This window comes from Sorex araneus, chromosome 1 (genome assembly GCF_027595985.1).
Source record: "Sorex araneus isolate mSorAra2 chromosome 1, mSorAra2.pri, whole genome shotgun sequence".
Lineage (NCBI taxonomy): Eukaryota > Metazoa > Chordata > Mammalia > Eulipotyphla > Soricidae > Sorex > Sorex araneus.
In genome coordinates, this window is record NC_073302.1 from 216,015,526 (window position 1) to 216,038,060 (window position 22,535).

Genomic DNA, 22,535 nt, shown 5'->3' on the forward strand with positions numbered 1-22,535 from the left:
AATCATTTTACATTAATTCTATAAATGTTTAAACTATTGTAACCATGATGCATAAACTATAAAAAAGACTTCTTGTTTTCTTTGGTTTTTGTTTTTGGACCACACCTGGAGGTGCTCAGGGCTTACCCTCGATTTGGGGCTCAGGGATCACTCAGGAGACCATATGAAGTGTCAGGGATCGGACCTGGGTTGGCAGCATGCAAAGAAAACTTCCTACCTGCTATATTATCTCTCCAGGACCAATAAAAAATAATTCTGGAAATGGAAACATAGTTCAGAAACTTAAGTTGCTTTCATTGCATGTAGCTTACTCTGGTTCCATCCTAAACACCACATACGAACATTAGCAGAAGTGACCCCTGAGTGCAGAGGCAGCAATGACCCTGAGCATACACCGCCTCCTACAAAAAACAAAAAAAGTCTGTCATCTATTCAATATAAAATCAACAATTAAAACAAACACAATATGTCTATTTATTGTTAAATATGCAGCAGAATGAGTATATCCACTTAAAGACATATGCAAAAATATTAATATATCAAAAATATTAATATATTCATTGTAATGGTCTAAATTTTTTAAAAAGTAAAACAATGGTAATATAACAGTTACATTCATAAAATTAAGTACTTTCCAACAACAAAAATATGAATAAAATACTAATAACTGACACATTAATATGGATGAATTCCATATCACTGTAGTACTGCACTGTCCTCTGGTTGTTCATTCATTTGCTCGAGCGGGCACCAGTAACGTCTCCATTGTGAGACTTGTCGTTACTGTTTTTGGCATATCAAATATGCCACGGGAGCTTGCCAGGATCTTCCGTGCGGGTGAGATACTCTTGGTAACTTGCTGGGATCTCAGAGAGGGATGGAGGAATCGAACCCAGATCGGCCGAGTGCAAGGCAAATGGCCTACCCGCTGTGCTATCACTCTAGTCCACAGCACAGATAAAAATGTTAGGAATAGAAGAGTATAATTCTATTTATATGGCTTTGTAATTATTTTACACATTAGATGTTATGAATTAGAATAATATTTAGGTAAGAAAATGCTAGTTTTGTGAGGTTAATTTTGAACAATTTTGGAACTTTTCTAAGTAATGGCAAAAGTGATGTATACTTAAGTTCTTTGGCATTGTATTGTAAAACAAAACCTAGAGTATGATGCTTGCTTTTAAATCTACATGATAGTTAATAATAATCATAATAAGAACAATAATGATTTATTCCTGAATAGGCTGTGATCAGTCCAATCTCAATGTATAGATAAGGATAATTCCCCTGTTTAGCTTTTGAAAATGCTATTGTTTGTTCCTTTTTAGTGTCCTGAATTTAAAAGACCCAGGGACATTGCAGTTGACTGGGTTGCTGGAAATATTTATTGGACAGATCACTCTAGGATGCACTGGTTTAGTTACTACACCACGCACTGGACCAGCCTGAGGTATTCTATCAATGTTGGGCAGCTGAACGGGCCCAATTGCACCAGACTCTTGACAAATATGGCTGGAGAGCCCTATGCGATTGCTGTTAACCCTAAGAGAGGGTAAGTTACCCACTCAATACTTGTTTTTCTCAATGTGAGTATTTTTTATTTGAAATCCTCCCATCTGTGCTCTGATACTATATGTAAAGAATGTTCCACATATAAAATTCACAAGGTTTAAAAATCACTGTATCACTATCACTGTCATCACGTTGCTCATCGATTTGCTCAAGTGGGCACCAGTAACATCTCCATTGTGAGGCTTGTTGTTATTGTTCTGTGTTTTTTTTTTGGCATATCAAATACACCAAGGGTAGCTTGCCAGGCTCTCTGAGAGGGCATAGGAGTCAAACCTGGGCCGGCCGCGTGCAAGGCAAACGTCCTACTTGCTCCAGCCCAAGGCTTAAAAACATCTCTCTATTTTCTTTGTTACAAGAACATGTCCAATTCATACCAGTGTTGCAAAAAGTTTATTTCTTCCCCAAACAATGCTACATTACACATTTAATGTATATATGTGTTTATATTAGTGTGTTATAAATGTTTTTTCAGAAAATTAAAATAAAGCGATAAAATAATATTGATAGATCTTAATAAACCTGCTAAGTATATTAAATGTAGAATATTAGTTTTCTTGTTTATTGTAATAGAATGAAGATATTTATATGTGTAAATATTAAAATTCAATATAAACATTCCCTTCATTTTTATTTGACTAGTTTATCTTTTACTTACTATTCTTATTTTTTTATCTAAAAAGAAAATAAATGTTAGACCTTCTTATAACCAATAAAAGGAAATAGATAATCTTTTCACTGGGTGAAAAGAGACAACTATTATTTACTTACTAGATATATTCAATCTAGTATTACTCAATCTGAGTGAAAGAATATTCATCTGAGAAAATAATGGTTGTTTTCCCTGTAAACTAAGCATAAGCATATCATGGAGCATTAATGATAAAATAAATATTGCATCACACTAAGAGGATCATTTCAAGTTTTGAAATTATACTTCTTACTAAATTTTAATGATATTTTCAAAATCAAACTTTGGAGATCAAATAATGAAAGACAGTATGTCCCATCAAACCATGAATCAAATTTGCGTGCAGATGTTATATGACAATTCCGGTAGTCCTCTACTGAAATTTCACATTCAACTGGTTAAGATTTGAGTCCAGTCATTTGCTTTCTCTAGGACTCTAGGGAGACTATGTTGTAGGTAGTCTGAAGAAAAAATGATTTGGAAGTGTAGTTGGACTCTATCAGCAGTACCAGGAAGCTAACCAGTCACCTGCCTTTTCAGAATGATGTACTGGACTGTTGTTGGGGACCACTCCCACATAGAGGAAGCAGCCATGGATGGTACTCTGAGAAGAATTTTAATACAAAAGAATTTACAGAGACCCACAGGTATGATATATTTTTGACACCATCTAAATTGTGGATCAGCATGCTAAGCATATTTGTATTGCAATTCTTTCAAGTTGTGGTTGGCACTCTAATCATTTTTACAAGTGGATAAAATATTTTTTTAGTATGACTTTGTAAAAGCCATTAACATTTCATGTTGTGTTTTCCCAACTTGAAAGTCAGGTTCTTGTCACACTGCCAGTGATATTATCGGGATGATATTTGAAAATTGCCGAAGTTGTGAAGCTATTAGCAAGATTTCACATGCAAGAAGTTTTGACAATTTATAGCAATGTATCAGGGTATTTTTTATGGCTATATGTTAATGATGTTGAGATAGGTGGTAATATTTCTAGAGGATGAGAGACTTAATGGACAGATAAATGGGGAAATAGAAATAATTCTTCTGAAAGACAGGTTTGATGATTTATTTTTTGCCTTTTCTTCACAGATCTTTCTAATCTGGCTTCAATCTTCTTCCCAACTATGTCACCTAAACTGTTACTATAAATTGTCTACATTTCCAGAACTATTCAAGAACTCAAGTCTTTTATTTATCTATTCTGTTCTTTCTCCATGTTATTTCCCCACCAGCTTTCAGGAATCTAAATTATGTTTTTAAATACTATTTCCTTAGTTATAACATATCCATATTATGCCTGACTTCAGCATAAGTCTAACTTCAGCATCCTTCCTCAATGCAACATTTTTAGAATCCAAAAGTCTCGGGGATTTTGAAACCCTCACAAAAATAAATACACATTGTTATAACATGGCTTCTTAAAGTATGCTTCTAGTTCCTTTGTAGTTGAAAATAAATTTATATTTGACACACACACATTCACAGTCACTTTACGTGTATCTTATGTACCTTCCCCAAACTAGATTAGTTTTATTTCTTAGGGGAAAGAGTAAACTTTGTAGTACAGCTCTTTTTCATAACTGTGTCTTCATTCATTAGTTAAATAAATATTAATTGAACACCCACCTCATGCCTAAAATAATTTTGCATGTTAAAATAATAAGCCCTTTTCCTTGTAAAGAGATTTTTCAGCTCTCATAAAACTTATCTCCCTGTAAAATTTAAAATGTATGTTATGTCAAAGTTATAAGTTTATAACTATATAGAAAAAATATCAGCAAGAGGTGATAATTATTGGGGAATATTATTTGATTTGTGATTATCATAAAAATCATCTTTAAATAGATGATGTTTAAGATCATAAAATAAGGATGAAAAAAGAAATCATGTAAATAAATTTGTGCTTCCTAAGCAGAAATATGAGCTTTCTGAGCAGAAAACGGCAAGTTTTGAGTTAATAATGACAGTGTGTAATAAAAGAGCAAGACTGTTAGCATGCCTAGAAGCCTAGAAGCTATCATCCAGGAGAATGATAGAAAGATGGTAATGTGGACGAACACAGACCATCTGGAACCTGAAACAGACAAATGAGAACTGGGTTTCATTCTAGCTTTTATGGGAACCTTTAAAGTGTACTTGAGGTGAAGTACCACAGTTTATTCAAACACTGTTTACACTTAAAATCACAGTGCAGAAAACTAACACAGGAAAGTACCCACCATGCATACAGGCAGACTGGAGTGTGAGCGGCAAATGGGTGGGGTTGGGGAGCACTGATAGAGGGAAGGTGACCACTGGTGAAGGGATTGTTGTTCAAACCGTCTATATCAGAAACCCAATCATAAGTCATTTTGTAATTTCAAGATGATTAAATTTACTTTTTTTAACTTTTGTATCATATTTTTATTTCTCAATGTTCCTTTTTCATTCCACAAAATCATCTCATCAATATTTTATAATCAGCATTATCATCTCTATTGACTGATGAGCAAAGCAAGACTGAACAAATTCAAAGATTTTCATCCAAAATTATATAATGAGTGAAGATAGACATTTTCAAATAAAAGTAAAAGTTCTGTCAGCGACTATGCATACTGTTATGACCATATTAATTTCACAATGATTTTTTAGGGTTTTTTAATTTTTTTTATTTTATTGAATCACCATGTGAAAAGTTACAAAGTTCTCAGGCTTATGTCTCCGTTATACAATGTTCAAACACCTGTCGCTTCACCAGTGCCCATATTCCACCACCAAAAACCCCAGTATGCCTCCCACCCCCACCCCCCACTCCCGTCTGGGTAACTGATAAATTTCACTCTTCTCTTTACCTTGATTACATTCCACATTTCAACACAAAACTCACTATTGTTGTTGGAGTTTCAACACAGACTCACTATTTTTGTTGGAATTTATCCCCCAAGAATACAGCCCTATTGACAAGGAAATATTTGATATTGAGTTTTCCACTGATGAGAATGAAGAGATAAAAAGTCGAATGGATTACAATTTCTGTATTTTAGTAATTAAATCCAGGGAGATTAAACTTGGAAATTGAATCATTTCCCTTCCTGGAACAGCATGGAGCAAAAGCTTAGTTCACAGTCTGGATACATGGTTGCAAGCACTCACTGGAACCCCAAGTATTATAGCTGCCTCTGGTTCCTGCTCGTTCAGCATTCCCGCGGCTGTGCAGAGGCATGGCCACCTGGGTCGAATCTCGGCCGAAGCCCGAGCTCCGGCCCCGGCCCGAGCCTGCCCAGGTGTCCCAGTTTCAAGTTCAAAGAACACATTTTTTTTTTTCCACGCCACAAAGTTCATACCTGCTCAAAGGACCCATAAAATGTTAAATTTACTTTTTTTTAACTTTTGAGAAAATGTACTCATTTTACAAACCTGTTTGCAGTTAGAAACATGTAAACTATAAAATTTATTTTGTTAAAGTTCCTGTGATGTTAATATTTTACCTAAATTAGGACTGGAGCGATAGCACAGCAGGTAGGGCGTTTGCCTTGCACGCGGCTGACCTAGGTTTGATTCCTCCATCCCTCTCAGAGAGCCCAGCAAGCTACCTAGAGTATCCTGCCGGCACAGCAGAGCCAGGCAAGCTCCTTGTGGTGTAAACGATATGCCAAAAACAGTAACAACAAGTCTCACAAGGGAGATGTTACTGGTGCCTGCTCCAGCAAATCAATGAACAATGGGACAACAGTGCTACAGTGCCACATATATAGAGTGATTTTCATTTTAGAGTGACTTGGCTGTCATTGTTCAGTTTCCTCTTAGAGGCACCAGAGATAAGGCTTAGTATGAACATTGAATCAGGAGAACTGTAAAATAAATTTCAGAGAGGAAAGGAAAGAGCCCAAGAAAGAGTCTCAGGAACATTCTAAAACTAATCTGAGCCAGCGGAGATGTATGTTGGAGAATACCTTGTGAAAGGCAAAATGATCACCTTTTCTTATGTTATTGGTTGATATTTGGGTGCTCATTCCCCAAACAAAGCAGCTGCAATCAACTGAGTGTTTATATGTATATGTGTATATATATATTTATATACATAATAAACCTATATATATCTGCATATATTGTATTTATGTATATATACAATTAAGTATATACATATCATATATATATAGAAAGTCTGTGTTTTGCCATACTCTGAACAATAGTTTCTCATGCACATAATTCCAACACCACACCCATCACAGTGTTTCCACTTTCCCTCTCTCTCTTTTCCCTCCAGTACCCACTTCACGGTCTACCCACTTCCCGCCTAGAGGATAATATGCTGAGTGAAGTCAGTTGGAAGGGTAGGGATAGAAACAGAATGAGCACAATTGTTTGGGAGATGAGTGTCTATCCATAGTTGTTGAAGCATTTTGTGGGATTATGGGCATCCCTGTATCCTATAGGAAAGTCAAGCTGGGCATTGCAGCATCTCCTACTGTCGAGTCAGTTGAACTTGAACTATCCCTATGCCAATGACTCTGCTTCACATGGCAGGTGACCAGTGATGGGGACAGCAATTCTTTTTCCTGAGGTTTATATTAGAAAAAGGAGAAAAGTAAAAGAAGAAAATATGTAGAGAAGGAACTTTTGCGTGGGTAAAATGTAAGAATTAAAGTCATTCCTAGTAATACAGGAGTTCAGAAACAAGGGTGACTTTCTTAATATAAGAAAACTGTGACAGGTGTTATCTGGTTACCTGATAAAAACTTGAAATGCATAAAGATGGACACAAATTAACCTCTTGTGAAGCTGTTTCCTGGAGTCAGTTACATCTGGTTTTGAATCCTCTGGGATCAGTTATAAACTATGAGATCTCAGAAATGATGTATTTTCAAAGTTTGATAATACATTAGTAAGTTAATGACAAAGCAAATCATTTCCTAACTCTTATGGAGAACAATATTGACTTACCACACACTTGCTTAAATCAGAAGATCAGTCATGCATATTACTTTTGAGTGAGAATTTCTTTTTCTAAAAAGAACCATACTTTTCCCCAATTTAAAACTTTTTCATTTATTAACAGAGAACCTGAAATAATATAGAACACTTTAATTTCTTCTTTCTTTCAACAAATGATTATTTTCAAACATATTTTAACCACAGACTCCTATAGGGGATATAACCAAAACTGAAGTGGCAGTGGAATATATTTTGAAAAATGAATGTGATATCATTTCTCAGTTTTTTAATCCTATAGAAAAATATGTAGAAATAGATGTTTTTGATTTATATACTGCATTAAATAATATTAGAAACTTATTTACATTGCTTTTTGTTCTTCTCAAAGTGTAGCATTTTTTTAATTTTAAATTTTTTCTTTCATCTTTTTTAAATTGAATCACCATTAGATACAGTTACAAAGCTTTCATGTTTGAGTTTCAGTCATACAATGATCAAGCACCCATCCCTTCACCAATGCACATTTTCCACTACCAATATCCCCAGTATCCCCACCCTCTTTCCACCCCTCCCCCTGCCCATATGGCAGACAATTTCTCCCATACTCTCTACTTTTGGGCATTATGGTTTGCAATATAGATACTGAGAGGCTATCACATTTGGTCCTTTATCTTCAGTACTTTTATTACAAACAGCAAAGTGTAGCATTTTCTGAGAGGATAAATTATACCTGGGTCCAAGACCAGTAAAAATTGTTTGACTCAACACTTTTTTATCCTTGGCCAGAAAAATGTATCTAATCAAATAAAATGAATAAAAACGTAGTACTATTTTATAATTTCTTCACAAATTTATTTTACAAGCACTCATGATTATGTGTTGATATATATATGTGTAAGTACTATGCATATGAAAATATAAATTTAATGTAGCTTAGAGTTTTACTTTTAAAGTAGGTAACATCTCAAAATACTTTTAACACTTTTAGAAAGTAAATTTGATATAGAGGTAAATATCTTCAGTATTCTGGACACTTCTTAATATCTTTTAAATCAAAAATATGGTAGCACACAATTTCTGGTTATTACTCCCTTACAAATATTGACTTCCCCTTAACACAGAATGTATATAATCTTTTATTCTCTTTCAAAAAGTAGTGATTTTAATTTGTTTGTCTCTCCAAGTCTTTCTCTTAAATGCCATCTTGATATTATGGTCATTACTTATGAGGGTTTGTGGTTCTCATTTTCTATTTTTAGATTATAGTGGACATACTGGGATTTGTAAGAGGAACATGTAAAATTATAGAGTTTTAAAAATGCCTGAATTGGTATTGGTATTGAAAAGACAGCACAAAAATAACTAAATAATTATAATGCTATTATTTGCAATCCTAAACTTAGTGAGTCTATAGTCTTGTGTTAAACCTTCCAAATTGTGGTTCCATTATTCTAGATTAAAAAATATATTATATATATTTTCTAATTTATACTGATATGGTGCAAATTTTTATTCTCCTTGGTTAATATAGAAATGACTTGTTAGGAATTGATCTTTTGCCCTCTTATTATTGGTTCTTTATTAAAGGCAAAAGGGAGAGGTAATATTTTAAAGTTAGAAGTTTGGGCTGGAGAGAGAACTTGTTCTTTCATATAAAGTTGAATCATAACAAGAAAAGTTAGTTTATTCCTTTATTAACTTTTTAATTTAAAAGACTTTCTTTTATTAAAAGGCTTAAGGAAAAATCAAACTAATCGATTTGTGGATTTTTGAAATATAAATCTCACTCATCTAAGAGCTCTGCTATAAAATTTGTCTCTAGTTTTAACTCCATGAAGTAGTGCACTGTGTGACTGGAGCTAATAAATATGGTTGTGTCTGAAACAAATTGAGAAAAATAGTGGGATATATGACACCTCTAATAACTTTTGTATTACTGCTTAAGAATCTATTTTGGTAATTAAATTGGATTACAAAAAATAAATAACACTACATGATTAGCAAAATTAATATGTTTAAATGTAAAACAAAATGTGGAAACAGCCTTTTGTATTAAATACCTATTCTCTTTTCATTGTTATTAACTTATCATTGGTTTACATATTAGTATGGATCACCAAGATTCTTGTCTTCTGCCCTAATGTACATAAACCTTAGCAAACCAATCACCAGATTTTAGTAACATACTGTAAAAAACTAAGGCACGCCAAGGAGCGCGAGCACTTGTGGGCGCTCTGGGCAGCTCTGTCTCACCGCCCACGACGTCGGTGCTCCGGAACCGCTGTGTGTGCTATCGGTCAAGGGCAGGCAATGGAAGGAAGAAGCCCAAACTGGTTGCTCGATCAGTTTATTTCGTTCTCTCTCTCTGCTTCTTCTGAGTCTGGGATTCTCTTTGGATCTTCTTCTATCTCCTTCTTCTCTCTCCCCTGTCTTCTGTCCCTCCCTCTGTGTACCACAGTCTTAGTTTATATAGCAAATTACATAGGGCAGTAGCACAAAGGTGGGTTTAACATCAACAAATCAACAAAGAAGGGTAAGACCACTTCTTGAGGAGATTAACAAAATCTCATCTAAGGAGATCCTCTCAAGGGTGTGATTTCAAACAAGGGTGTGTCAGGGTGTGAGCTAGTAATCTGCTTAAATAGTTATAGTAAATCTACTTCTAATATTTCTAGCAATGTCATTCTGTATGAGCACAGTAAGAGATATAAGGTTTGGTTCTTCCTGAGGACATCTCACCATACATTCCAGACCATAGTCCTCAGGCCAGGTTAATCTTCCTAACCCCAGCAGGGTCCTAGTCTTGTCAGTTACCTTTGAATCATGACAGCATTGTCCATGATCATGCCCTCAACTTATAGTTGAGTATTGTGGCACTTTGGCTTGGCCTATCTCGATACCAGGGTAGCACATAACTCACCGCTTGCCCTGGATCCTGCTTTTGGGGTGCTAGGAACTGAGGGCAACTGAGTTAAGAAAGAAGATGCCCAGGAGTAAATATTATTGGAGTCAATCAGCTCCCAAGTTACAAGCACAATATTGTCTTTCTGTATCCATACAGAAAGGACATTGCTTTAAGGTAAACTATGTTTCCTAAGGTAAGGCTAAAAGGACAAACCCCATGTTATCCTACAACATACCACCACCATGAAGAATCTTTCGGGGCTGGAGCAATAGCACAGCAGCAGCGGGAGGGCATTTGCCTTGCATGTGGCCAACCCAGGTTGGATTCCCAGCATCCCATATGCTCCCCAAGCACTGCCAGGAGTAATTCCTGACTACAAAGCCAGGAGTAACCCCCAGCATCTCTGGGTATACCTAAAAAAAAAAAGAGAACCCTCCAGTCATTCCTCTCACACCTTTACCATACCTGTGATTTTTCTTCTGATGGCTAACAGAATTTTTCATGGAATTTATGAATTAGTCTTTTGTTTGGTACTGGTCAGTTTATTTTCTTTTGTTATTCATATCCCTCATATGGTAAAAAAACACCCAGTAATTGTCTTTATTTTCCTTAGTTATCTCACATATCATATCACCTTAATATCCAAATATTTTATCCCCAAAGACAAAGTTTCCTTTTCAAGCATTGCTGAGTAACAGTTTATTGAGCAAATGTATGTGTCTCATACCCTCACACACACCTATAGGATAACTTCTTTGTAATTTGATGGTAGTATGTTTTAAATATGTGAATAATGCTACTAGTTAGTTAGAGATTTAAAGACCCTCTCAGAATAATGCCTTTATTTGTAATGGATAAATACTATTGCTGGATCACATAGAATTCTCATATTATCATATTTTGCCTTTATTTGTAATGAATAAATACTATTGCTGGATCACATAGAATTCTCATATTATCATATTTCTTTAGTGGAAAATAAAAGAACAATATTCTCAATCATTTTTAGACAATGTTTTGAAATATAATGACAATTGTAAAAAACTTTACACTTTATATATGATTCATGTTACCCATGAATACATGGAGAAGCAAAAACATAGCTTTCATTATGAATACAAATGTTCATTTAATTTTCATTAAATTGTGCAGAAATTAGTAAAATATGAGCTAGCTTTAATTATTGTATAACTTATTCTAGATTTATTGGTCATAGTCTACCTCTATATTATACCTAAGGATAAATATTTATACTTGGTTTTATTATGTTTAGGGTTTATCTACATACACAACTGAAGGATGTTTTTTTCACTGATACTTTTTTGTGCACTCTGATTGTTGATTGATGGCTCTGCTAAACACAGGAGTACAATTACAAAAACTTAAACATGTGCAAATCCTTTGCTCTTCTTATAGAAAAAATTCTATAGCAGTAAGCACAAAGATATATTTATTGACCTGTACTTTCAAAGTATTTGATATATATTTAGAGACTATATCACAAAAGTTAAATATCTGCCAAAGTCAAATCTTTAATAGACTTCATATATTGTATATATAACTCTTCTATGCTTTAGGGAATTTAATTAAGGAATTCTAATATTTACAAGAATGTAATGGTTGTACAATTACATCATTAAATTACAAATATCATCTATTTACAATATACTTATTAATTAATATAATTTAATGATCAATATAAATTAAACTATAAATAAAATGACTAATAATATAAATACAGAATAATATTATAGATTAAATATAAATTTAAAATATAATTTATAATAAATATAAATTAAAATTACAGATATAAATTATAAATTAAATTATAAATATTGAGTTTAAAACATTTTTGATGCATATTAATTTTAGTACATTAGTATTTACCAACAGATACTGGTGATAGCTGATAAAACGAAGGATGTGAAAGCAAATGGCTAGAGTATATAAAGAATAAAGTCTCTAAGCACCTCTTCAGCTTTTCTTAAAGTTGAAGAATACTCCTCATTCTTTCCTGAACATCAACCTTCAGTCATGTTGCTCTCTGCTTGCACAGAGGTATCTCACAACAGTCAATTCCAAAGGGGTGAAACTATCTTGTTATTAAGTCCATGAATTTTTTTTGATATTCTGAGAAATGTAACTTATTGAGGTGATTTAGAATATAACTACTTATACCAAATTATTTCAAATAATGATTGGGTGAGTGATCCATACAGAATGATGAACCAATTCTGTATGTATTGTAGGTATAAAAATAAAACCCTATAGAAAAATCTTTTACAAAATTGCCATATTAAGAGACTTATGAGTATAGAAGAAAGAACATTTTATTGGGGCCTTTCCGGTATGACTATGATTATGTTTTCTATATTTTAAAAGCTTATTTCTACGTAATCTATGCTCATGAATTTCAGATTTTGTGTGAGTTGTTTCTTTTTTATTTTCCTGACTTCTACAAAACCATAATGTACACTGGATAATTTCTGTGATGTTTGAAGAAAAGTGTCAAACATAATTATAAAGAAGATTAAAACATAATTTTAAAAAGCTCAAATTTCTGTCCATAATGTCAGTGCTTTATTTTGTAGGTCTGGCCGTGGACCTTTTCAGTGAGCGCATATACTGGGCAGACCTTGAGCTATCTATTATCGGTAGTGTTCTGCACGATGGCTCCGATTCAGTAGTAACGATCAGCAGCAAACAAGGTTTGTACAATTGTTTTTTCTTTTTTTCAATATTGAGAATATTAAGTATCAGTATGAAAGCTTTGCATTATGGATTTCTCAGATTCTTTTGCTGTTCAATTTGTAGTTTTAACTGCTGACCATAATTTTATTCTTAATAGAATTACAAAGACATCTGAAACAAACCAGATCCACTGCTGACCCAGAAATTATTCATTCTGTTGTTCCCACTCAGGGTAGAACACTTGAGGCAGTCATGTCTATACTTGAGAATACTAACTTTTAGTTCAACTTGCAATAACAGTAAGCAGAAAATGAAATAATGTATAATAAAACATCATAGCAGCAATAATTGATAAGGGTACTTGTTCCCAAGTAAAAAGCAATGTGCAAAAATGATAATTTGCATTTGTCACCAGAGATTTACCAGAGAATTAACTTGTAGTACTTTAATTTGTGTTATTTTTATTTTTAAATCTCCATCTCTGGGAATGCTTCTAAATTTTACTCTCTTGTGTGTTCACTTCCTTCTATACCTCATTTTTACATTATTTGGAAATCTAAGTTCTTTCTGCTAAACTTGATATTTTTCTTCTTTTTTTTCTTTTGATATAGCAATTTCTCATTACAAACTTACTTTTTTGTTTACAAAAATACATTTACTTTTTTACAGTTTTTTTAAATGAAAGGAGAGTATTTACATTACAAGGAATTAAAGAGAACATTCATTATACTTTTGTCTTCAGTTGTTTTTCTATTATGACTCTAGTTAAATGTACATTATTATAATTTATGATAATAATATTTACCTGTTTTACCTTTTAATATTTTTAATTGATTAAGATTATTGTGATTTACAATTGATTGTGATTTACAGTGCTAAACAAACAATCATTAATTTTAAAGGAGAGGAACATTAATCTTCAAGCCTTAGAAAACTTTTTAAGTAAACTATTTAAAGAAACACTAAAGACATGTACATATACATATGCATGTATATGTTTAAAAGATATTTTATGTTTTACAATAACTAGGTTGTAAAATATAAATGTCATCTTACTTGACATAAATTTAAATGTTGAGAGTCAATAATAGATAAAATCAAGGAAATAGTGATTTTTAAATTGTGAAAAAGATGTTTATATTGATTTAACAAAACTTACTGTTTCACATTATATATATAGATACATATATAATGTATATACATTTTTTTAAATTTTATTTTTTTAACATTAACTCATGTGACCAGAAGATGGAAGTAATTCAGTGGTAGAGTATATGCCTAACATATGTAAGGCCCTAGGTTCAAACCAATCCCTGGTACCACAAGAAGGAATAAGAAAGGAAGAGAAGAAAGGAAGGGGAAGAAAGGAAAGGGAAGAAAAGGAAAGGAAGGAAAGAGGGAAGGAGGGAAGGAGGGAAAGAAGGAAGGAAGGAAAGAAGGAAGGAAGGAAGGAAGGAAGGAAGGAAGGAAGGAAGGAAGGAAGGAAGGAAGGAAGGAAGGAAGGAAGGAAGGAAGGAAGGAAGGAAGGGAGGGAGGGAGGAAGGGAGGGAGGGAGGGAGGGAGGGAGGGAGGGAGGAAGGAAAGGAAGGAAGGAAGGAAGGAAGGAAGGAAGGAAGGAAGGAAGGAAGGAAGGAAGGAAGGAAGGAAGGAAGGAAGGAAGGGAGGGAGGGAGGGAGGGAGGGAAGAGGGGAGAAAGGAAGGAGAGAAGGAGAGGAGGAGGGGGAGGGAGGAGGGAAAGAAGGAGGGAAGGAAGAAAGGAAGGAAGGAGGCAAGGAGGGGGGAGGGAGGAGGGAAAGAAGGAAGGAAGAAAGGAGGGAAAGAGGTAGGGAGGGAGGGAAGGAAGGAAAGATACAAGGAAGGAAGAAAGCTATATCTAAACAGCAAATTCGCTTATACAATGTGATTTCATCATTAATATGATCTAGAATACAAAGTCATATTTCATAAACTGTTTTTGTACATTGCACACATTTGGTCAGGTTTGCTTTTCTTTTATGTGAACCGTGTAGCAGAGAAAATGATTGTGTTCAGTAAGTCCAAAGCAATTATTTTGTGGTGGTTGGTAATAAACATGATTAGAATGGTGGGATCATTTTGTTATTAGTGAAAATTTTAAAATCCCATGCTTTCTTAATACAAAAAAGTCAATTTAGCAAATTTACAGTGAATATTGCAAATTAATACTAAAATATTATGTTTCTAGAAATGATAAGAATGTCTCCTATTTTATCTTGAATTAAATTTGAGTATTTACATTGTAACTTTTATAACACCGCCTTTTAAAAATTCTAGGCTTGTTACATCCATATAGGATTGATGTCTTTGAAAATTTTATATATGGAGCAGGACCTAAAAATGGTGTATTCCGAGTACAAAAATTTGGCCATGGTTCAGTAGAGTACCTAGCTTTAGATGTTGATAAAACAAAGAGTGTTTTGATATCTCATCGCTATAAACAACTGGATTGTAAGTATATTTATATTGATTATATTGATTTTTTATGACTTTTGAAAAATAATTTTAAACATTTTAATTGAGAGAATTTTTAATTTAACTTAAATTGTTTAACTTTAATTTTTATATCATCAGAATTTTCAAATAACAATGTCTTAAAATAAATAACAGAAAAAATACATATTTTTCTCTCCAATATAAAAATAATGAAACTTTGCTGGTTTGGGGTGGTAAAATTGATTTTATTTTTTTTTAAAGTTTGGTTTTATTTTGTATGTTCTTATTAGTCAAAGTTTATGTGTCTGCTCCCAAACAATATAAATAATGCAAGTCTTCATTAATCATGCTGACTATTGTTATTGATACATAACTCATGTTTCAGACTAAAGTTATCTGAGATAATTTTATAACTTGTTTCCAAGTGTTTTCTGATGGTTGATAAAGTTTAGTTTCACTTTCCCTGTTTCAAAGTAATAGGCAAATAATTACTTTGTGCTTAAAATACAAAAGTGTATTTTAAATACACAAAGGTGTAGTTTAAGCACCACTCTAAACAGTTCTAAACAAGGTGGAGACAACTGTAACAGAAATGTTCTTTTTTATGTATAAATTCACCTTTCACAACATTATTTACAATTTATTTATAATTCTAACAATCTTTTTTGTTGTTGGGATGTGGGGTTTAGCTAGAACTCACCATGCCGAGGGGAAACTCCCAACTGGGTGCTTGGGTGTCTGTCCAGGTTTTGCTCCGGTGACGTACCTCACCGTACCTCAACGTACCTCAACAGGGCTTGGACCTGGCCTCCCACGCACAAGCATTCAGTCGCCCTTCGAACTCTTTTCCCATTCCTGTGATCATTCTTTGAAGAAAGTAAAAATAGATTTAGCCTCATATATTGCAGAACTCTGGAATGGTAACAACCAATAGTCTGCAAATTTGGTTTGGGAAATACAGGAAAAGCAACAGGAAGCCCCCTGAAGCCTTTTTGCAGTTCTTTTGCTGTTTTTAACCAATGATCAGACCTAACGGGCATCTAGGTGAACATGAGGACACCCCCTCTTAGCCTCTAGTTCTGTTTGACTCGCAAAAATAGTAAAATATTACCATGACCATCCAATTAATGGAAGTCATTTTCATATTACCAATGCATTTCTGAGGGGCCATTTCTATTCCATTTTAATGACAAACTCTCTGGGAAAAGGCATAAAGCAGCTGTTGAGAGCAGAAAACCTGGTGAAATTTGGAAAATAAAACATACAGTGCACAGTTACCTATACAACTCCTACCCCTAGGAAGGAAACCTTGTTAATTTAAACGGGGCTGTTAAGACAAGAAAGAATAATAAAACTGTTTTTTGTTTTCAATAGACATTGCATATGGATTTCAAATCTTTGTAAAAACCATACAGAAATTGTGTTTGTCAGTTATGGCAGTCTTAAGAAGATGTATAGCAGATCTTTGAAGACTTCATTGACTTTAATTTTAAACAGAGATCTAAGATATAATGTAGTATTCTTATGGCAACTGTCTTGCTAAAAACTATTATTCGCTGGTCTGATCTGATGAAATATGTGTTTGAATGATTTCTTCTCGCTTGAAGAAGTGTAAATTAGGGTTAATTTCTGAATAATGGTGAATATTTGGGAGAAATTCTTCTTCCCTAAAAAAGAAAAATGGTGGCATGGAACCCAGATAATCCCTGTAGAAAGTTAATATTTCCTTTCTGCATTGTTAATTCATCATTTCATCTTATTCTTTTGAAACCTGGTGTACTTATTGTTATACATTTCTTTGTTTTCTTTTGCTTTGTTTTAATCAGTACCAAATCCATGCTTGGACTTAGTATGTGAATTCCTCTGTTTGCTGAATCCTTCTGGTGCCACCTGCGTGTGCCCAGAAGGAAAATATTTGATTAATGGCACCTGCAATGATGACAGCCTGTTAGGTAGGTAAACTTCACTATTCTGTAATTAATTAAATAATTTGTAAGATAATTTTTTACAACTATTGAAATTGAACAGAATTAGACACTAGGCATCCATTTCGATGCCTAATAAAATTGATCCTTGAATGATGGTGTCAAATTTTCTTTTCTCTGACAATGGCTGCTTGTCAATTCATTCTGTATTTATTCCTAAAGCAATATTGAGCACTCACTATCCAGTTCAGAGCATGTTCAAACTCTTGAAATAGAATAGTGCCAAGATATTAGTAAACAACTTCTAGAAAGTACAAATAATTATATCTTTAAGGCTGCCATTCCGCTATCAGTATAAAACCATATATAAAACCTATTTTTATTTAATAAGTTTATATCAAACAACTCCTGTGTACCAAGCTTTAATTTAGAAAATGAAGGTTAAGTTAGAAGCTAAACTGTACTTTATTTTCTATAAAAATTGATTAGCATTAATCATTGCAACTCCTGCTTTTCCTAGTAACTGTAAACATATTTAGGTCTTAAGAGGAAAGTATAAGACTAATGTAGAAAACAAATTTAAATTTAGGAACAGGTTGACATAATTTACTCACGGTGGAGATTACATTCTAGATGCATGATGTCTCAACAAACATTGCATTTGAAGTATGCCAGATGTTGAATAAATAATTTATATATAAGTAATTTTACACAAAGTATAAAATAAAATTATAAGAAAAATTGTGTAATGGCAAAAGGAGAGAATAAATATTTTGTGATTTTCAAGTGCACTGACAGTTAAATACTTTGCATTTAAAACAGCACCCATAGTGAAAAACTAAGTTGCTAGTAAGAGAAGAAAAAATCAACAAGAACTAAATTTGATGTCACAGATAAAAGGAGTGCTCAAAATCCCTTGAGGCTCACAAAAATATTTTTCAGTGATATACACACTTTGAGTTTCTCCCAGCAGGATTTCCTGTGCAGTTTTCTCTGCTAGAGTAAACTCACAACACACCAAGTCTCTGCCTTCAGTCAGTGTCTCAACTCCTGTTTCGTCTTTCTCTACTAGGGGCTGTATGCAGTCTGAAGATGTTTTACTCTTCCCAGATACTTTAATAAAGTATGCTTCTTTGGTTTATTATATATGCTTATGCATTTTGAATGTGCAAAACTGGAATTATTTGCAAAGATGATTTAATGACAAAAGCAATCATAAATAGATATTTACATGGCGAGTGAGACAGAATCAAGCTCCCACAAATAATTCTGATGACTATCTAATTAGAGAACCAATTAGAATTTTCTATCTTTAGGAAAGTCTTCAAAGACTAGATTAGGATTAAATGGAATATAGGAGGAGAACATTGAAGCTGACAAGTAAAAACAAATCAGAAAAAATGATTTATTTGTTTCATTTATTACATAGGATTGTGGAGTGTTATTTGAGTGTTGCAAGATTTAAAATATTTTTACAGAAAACTGAAAGTCGTATTTTGGGTGGATTCTTTATTGCCAGCTATTAAAAAGGATGCTGTCACTGGTACTTAGGTGCAAATTTTCTCTTATCAACAATCTTCCTAATTTTAGTAGCTATAACTTATTGTGATGGTAGAATAGGAATCAAATGGTTGACGTATGAAATATCAGTGGGTCTGTTTTTCACTTTGATCTGCCATGGCCATACAGACCTACTGTGTGCAGGCACATGCTCCTCTTCATCTCCAATAGGGTGGTCCCTAAAATGTTGGCACGTATTGTTTTAGAAACATCCATATCCAGTGTGTGTGCAGTTCATTTCTTTTACTTCAAGGAGTTTACTTCTATTCACACTTTCCTCTCTCTCTCTCTCTCTCTCTCTCTCTCTCTCTCTCTCTCTCTCTCTCTCTTCTCTTTCTCACTCTATCCCAAAAAAGCTCTTTTACCTAAAAAAATGAAATACCAACAACTCCTTCCTTCTACCAAACAGGGTTAAATTTTCACATACCTTCATAACCAGTACTCTTGATAGGTACCTGTTAACATAGTGTGTCTACATATACTGTTGATTTTGTGGGAGTGAACATTGAAGGGGTGAGGGTCTTCTCATTCTCTTCCACATCCTCCTCCTCCTTCCTCTCTTCCTCCTCCTCTTCCTCCTCTTCCTCCTGTTCCTTCACTTTATACTTCTTCCACAAAGAGAACTAAAATACATGGTTCACTGCTGGTTCTGTTTCAGGAATTAATATTAGCTATTCTCAGGGACCACATGTGACTCCAAGGATCAAACAGGGTTCAGCAACATGCAAAGGAAGTGCCTTACCCCCTGTACTCTCTTACCCTTGTTTTTTATTTTCTTATAGAAAATTGTCCTTTGATCAATTTCATAAAAAATGCAAGAACAGCTTAATCTTGGTGGAGCTGAGTTGAGTTTTGTGATAAACTAAGATCTATCACTGCATTTGTTTTTTTGCCTGCCCTCCCTAAGCCTCAATTTCTTCTGTGGCATAAGATTAATTTATCTTCTAAAATTGTATTAACAATATATATTACTGTTAAGGCTTCTGGTAATAGCAGCAAATATTTTGACACCTTAAGAGCAAAGTATATTGTAAGCACAATGTACATATTTTACTTAATTTTTATAATACCTCAATTATATCAAACTGTTACTGCTATTTTGCAAACTAGAAAATGAAGCATAGAAGTGTCCAAATGATTATTTAATATTGCTTTATAATAATGGACCTCAAGGTGAATTTAGCTATACAACATCCTAAAAAATTAAGCTGCACAACCCAGTGTCTCCGTATTGTATCTAGCCAAGAATCACTGGGAATAGCAGAGATATATAATGCACGAAGTTTCCAAAACATGCTTTGAAAAATAACAGACATAAAGTATTTTAAAATTAATTTTCATAAAGATACAAAATTATAGAAGTACTTTTGCTGTTTTTATTCGCTGCTTTTATAGCATTATGTTTGAGATTAGGTGATTGCATGTTTGTCTAAATGCAAACCTAACAAACATCTACAACTTAAAAAACTATTTATTTTATATTTCAATTAGTTTTTTTTTGGGGGGGGGGTCGCAGCAAGTTTTGCTCAGGGCTTATTCCTGGCTCTGTGATAAGGGATTACTCATGACAGACCTCAGGAGACCAAATGTGGTGCCAGGATTGAACTAAGATCTGTTTCTTACAATGCAAGTGCTCTGCTCACTGTACTGTTGTTCCTGACCCTCTAAATCTTTTAAAAAGATTTCTCTTACTATTTAAACCTTTCTTAATTATATGATTTAAAAAAAATTCTCAGTTGATTGCATTCTTAAAAATCTTAAATTTAGATAGAGCATTAAAATCTATTCATATTAGCCCTTATGCATAAAAATCTTAGTAGTAGATAGCTTGGGCCACTTTATCTAGGTACACAAATAGCTGAATTTCAGAATTATTGATTGATGTAGATAAATGCCAATAACTTCTTCCCTGTCATTAACATTTAATATAACTAAGATTTTCAGTTCTTTATAATTACTTGCCTTTCTCTGGCTGCTATTGTTAAATGATGAGCAACTTGAATATTTTTAATATTCGTGTAAGAAATTTGAAATTCAAATGTTAGTCATTTTGGTGGAAGTATCACCTGTTCTTACCTGTAGTTGATTGTAATTGTAGTTTGTTTTTTTGGGTGATTTAGTTATTGACAAAAGCAATCTTTTTATCATTATAGAATCATTACTGCTAGGTTTTGAAAGAATATAGCAACATTTCCATTGAATAATTTTAACTGTATTTTCCATTTTTTGTTGCCTAATGAAATTAAGTACACTGTAAAATATCCAAAAAGTTACAGTACAGATTTTAAACAATATATATGTACACATACATATCTGTACATATATATGTATGGTTTATATAGAACTTGTATAGGTGCAAATGAACTCTCACCTAAGAATCCTACTGTGATCATATTAGTTCTAATCACTGTCATAATGTGTTAAATATTTATTTTGACTCTCCACATTCACAATTCTGCTATGACATTTCATGCTGCATGGATTAGACATATTTTTGGAACTTTTAAATTAAATAAGCCTATTTCTATTTTAGATATTTGCTGAGACTTCAAACCTCTATAATCATTTTTTTTTCAGATCACCACAAATATTTACTAGGTGTTTCCAAATTAGAGTATCTGAAGCAGGATCCTCTCTTTTGCTCCTATAATTCTAGTGTACCAATAACTGATCAGAAAATAAAACCTTATCTTTGATTTCCCTTAACTTCTTTTTTTTGCAGCACCAATGTAACTTTTAACTATAAATTATCTTTAAAAAGTTACAAACGCATCTGTCCTATATAAACTGTTCATTAATTTGGATAATTTAAATATAATATTAAGTCTCCCTTATTTCAGTGCCATACCTAATAATTCAGTTACACTATCAAATGTTTCACAGTGTTATGTTGGTCATTTTTTAATTCCCAAGATTCTATAGACTGCCTATTCCTTCTAACTCACTATTTTCTCCCATTTCCTTGACTTACAACATTTAATCACGGTCCACTCATTGTGATTTTCATTGGTTTGTCTAGTGCTTCCTTCTGGCATTCACAAGATATTAGTCCATTTGCCCATAGCATAATTTATGGGCACTCATAAATAATGTTAAATGTTATTTGGTAATTTATCAAATAACTTCCTATTTAAATTGGCCAGATTTCAGCTATAACCCCAATTTCTTATTTACAGTACACATATATGTATCTAATTTCCCACACATATGTATAAATTTTATAATTTAACTTTTAAATGTTTTGTTAATGCTCACAAAATTCTATGTGTCAAGAAGTACATGTATTGTTGTAACCATTATAAAATTAAAATAAGTAAGGCTTACATAACTTATATGTCCAGTAAATAGCAAAATGAGGACATTCAAAATGGAATTCAATACACTGCTATTTTGTCACAATATATATTTTAATCCCTTGTAACTCATTCATATTACAAATGAAAAAAATTTAGTAATGCCTACATGAATTCTGCATACGTAGAAATATTTGGAAACTTTGCCTTGCAATGAGACAAAGAATTCTTTGGCATAGCTGACAAATAGTGTATGTTTAATACAGAGTATATGCTGCTTAAATCACGGCATCAATTTAAATCACCATGATTCTCCTAGATGCTCTGTTTATTATTGCATGGTGTGTTTTAGTTTTGCTACATGTGGGCCAGCACATCTTGATGTAGATATATGAGCTGTTTTGCTATTTCTCATTTAGTATTAAACTAAAGGCCATTTAAAACAAAATATATTTACATGATTCCCAATCAGTTTTTACAATTGTTCCTTGTGTTCTGTTCTCAGTAAGTTGAATCTCTAATAG

General features: G+C 33.2%; 1 protein-coding gene across 1 annotated transcript in view; it reads left to right on the top strand.

Moving 5' to 3' along the window:
* Window positions 1–22,535, top strand: part of LRP1B (LDL receptor related protein 1B) — a 1,943,003-nt gene that overhangs the window by 1,828,524 nt on the left and 91,944 nt on the right. Inside the window, exons 78-82 of the mRNA XM_055124030.1 lie at window positions 1,332–1,555; window positions 2,804–2,910; window positions 12,683–12,799; window positions 15,075–15,248; window positions 17,060–17,185. Of these exons, the coding sequence (XP_054980005.1) occupies window positions 1,332–1,555; window positions 2,804–2,910; window positions 12,683–12,799; window positions 15,075–15,248; window positions 17,060–17,185 (748 nt within the window). The remainder of the gene's footprint in view (window positions 1–1,331; window positions 1,556–2,803; window positions 2,911–12,682; window positions 12,800–15,074; window positions 15,249–17,059; window positions 17,186–22,535) is intronic.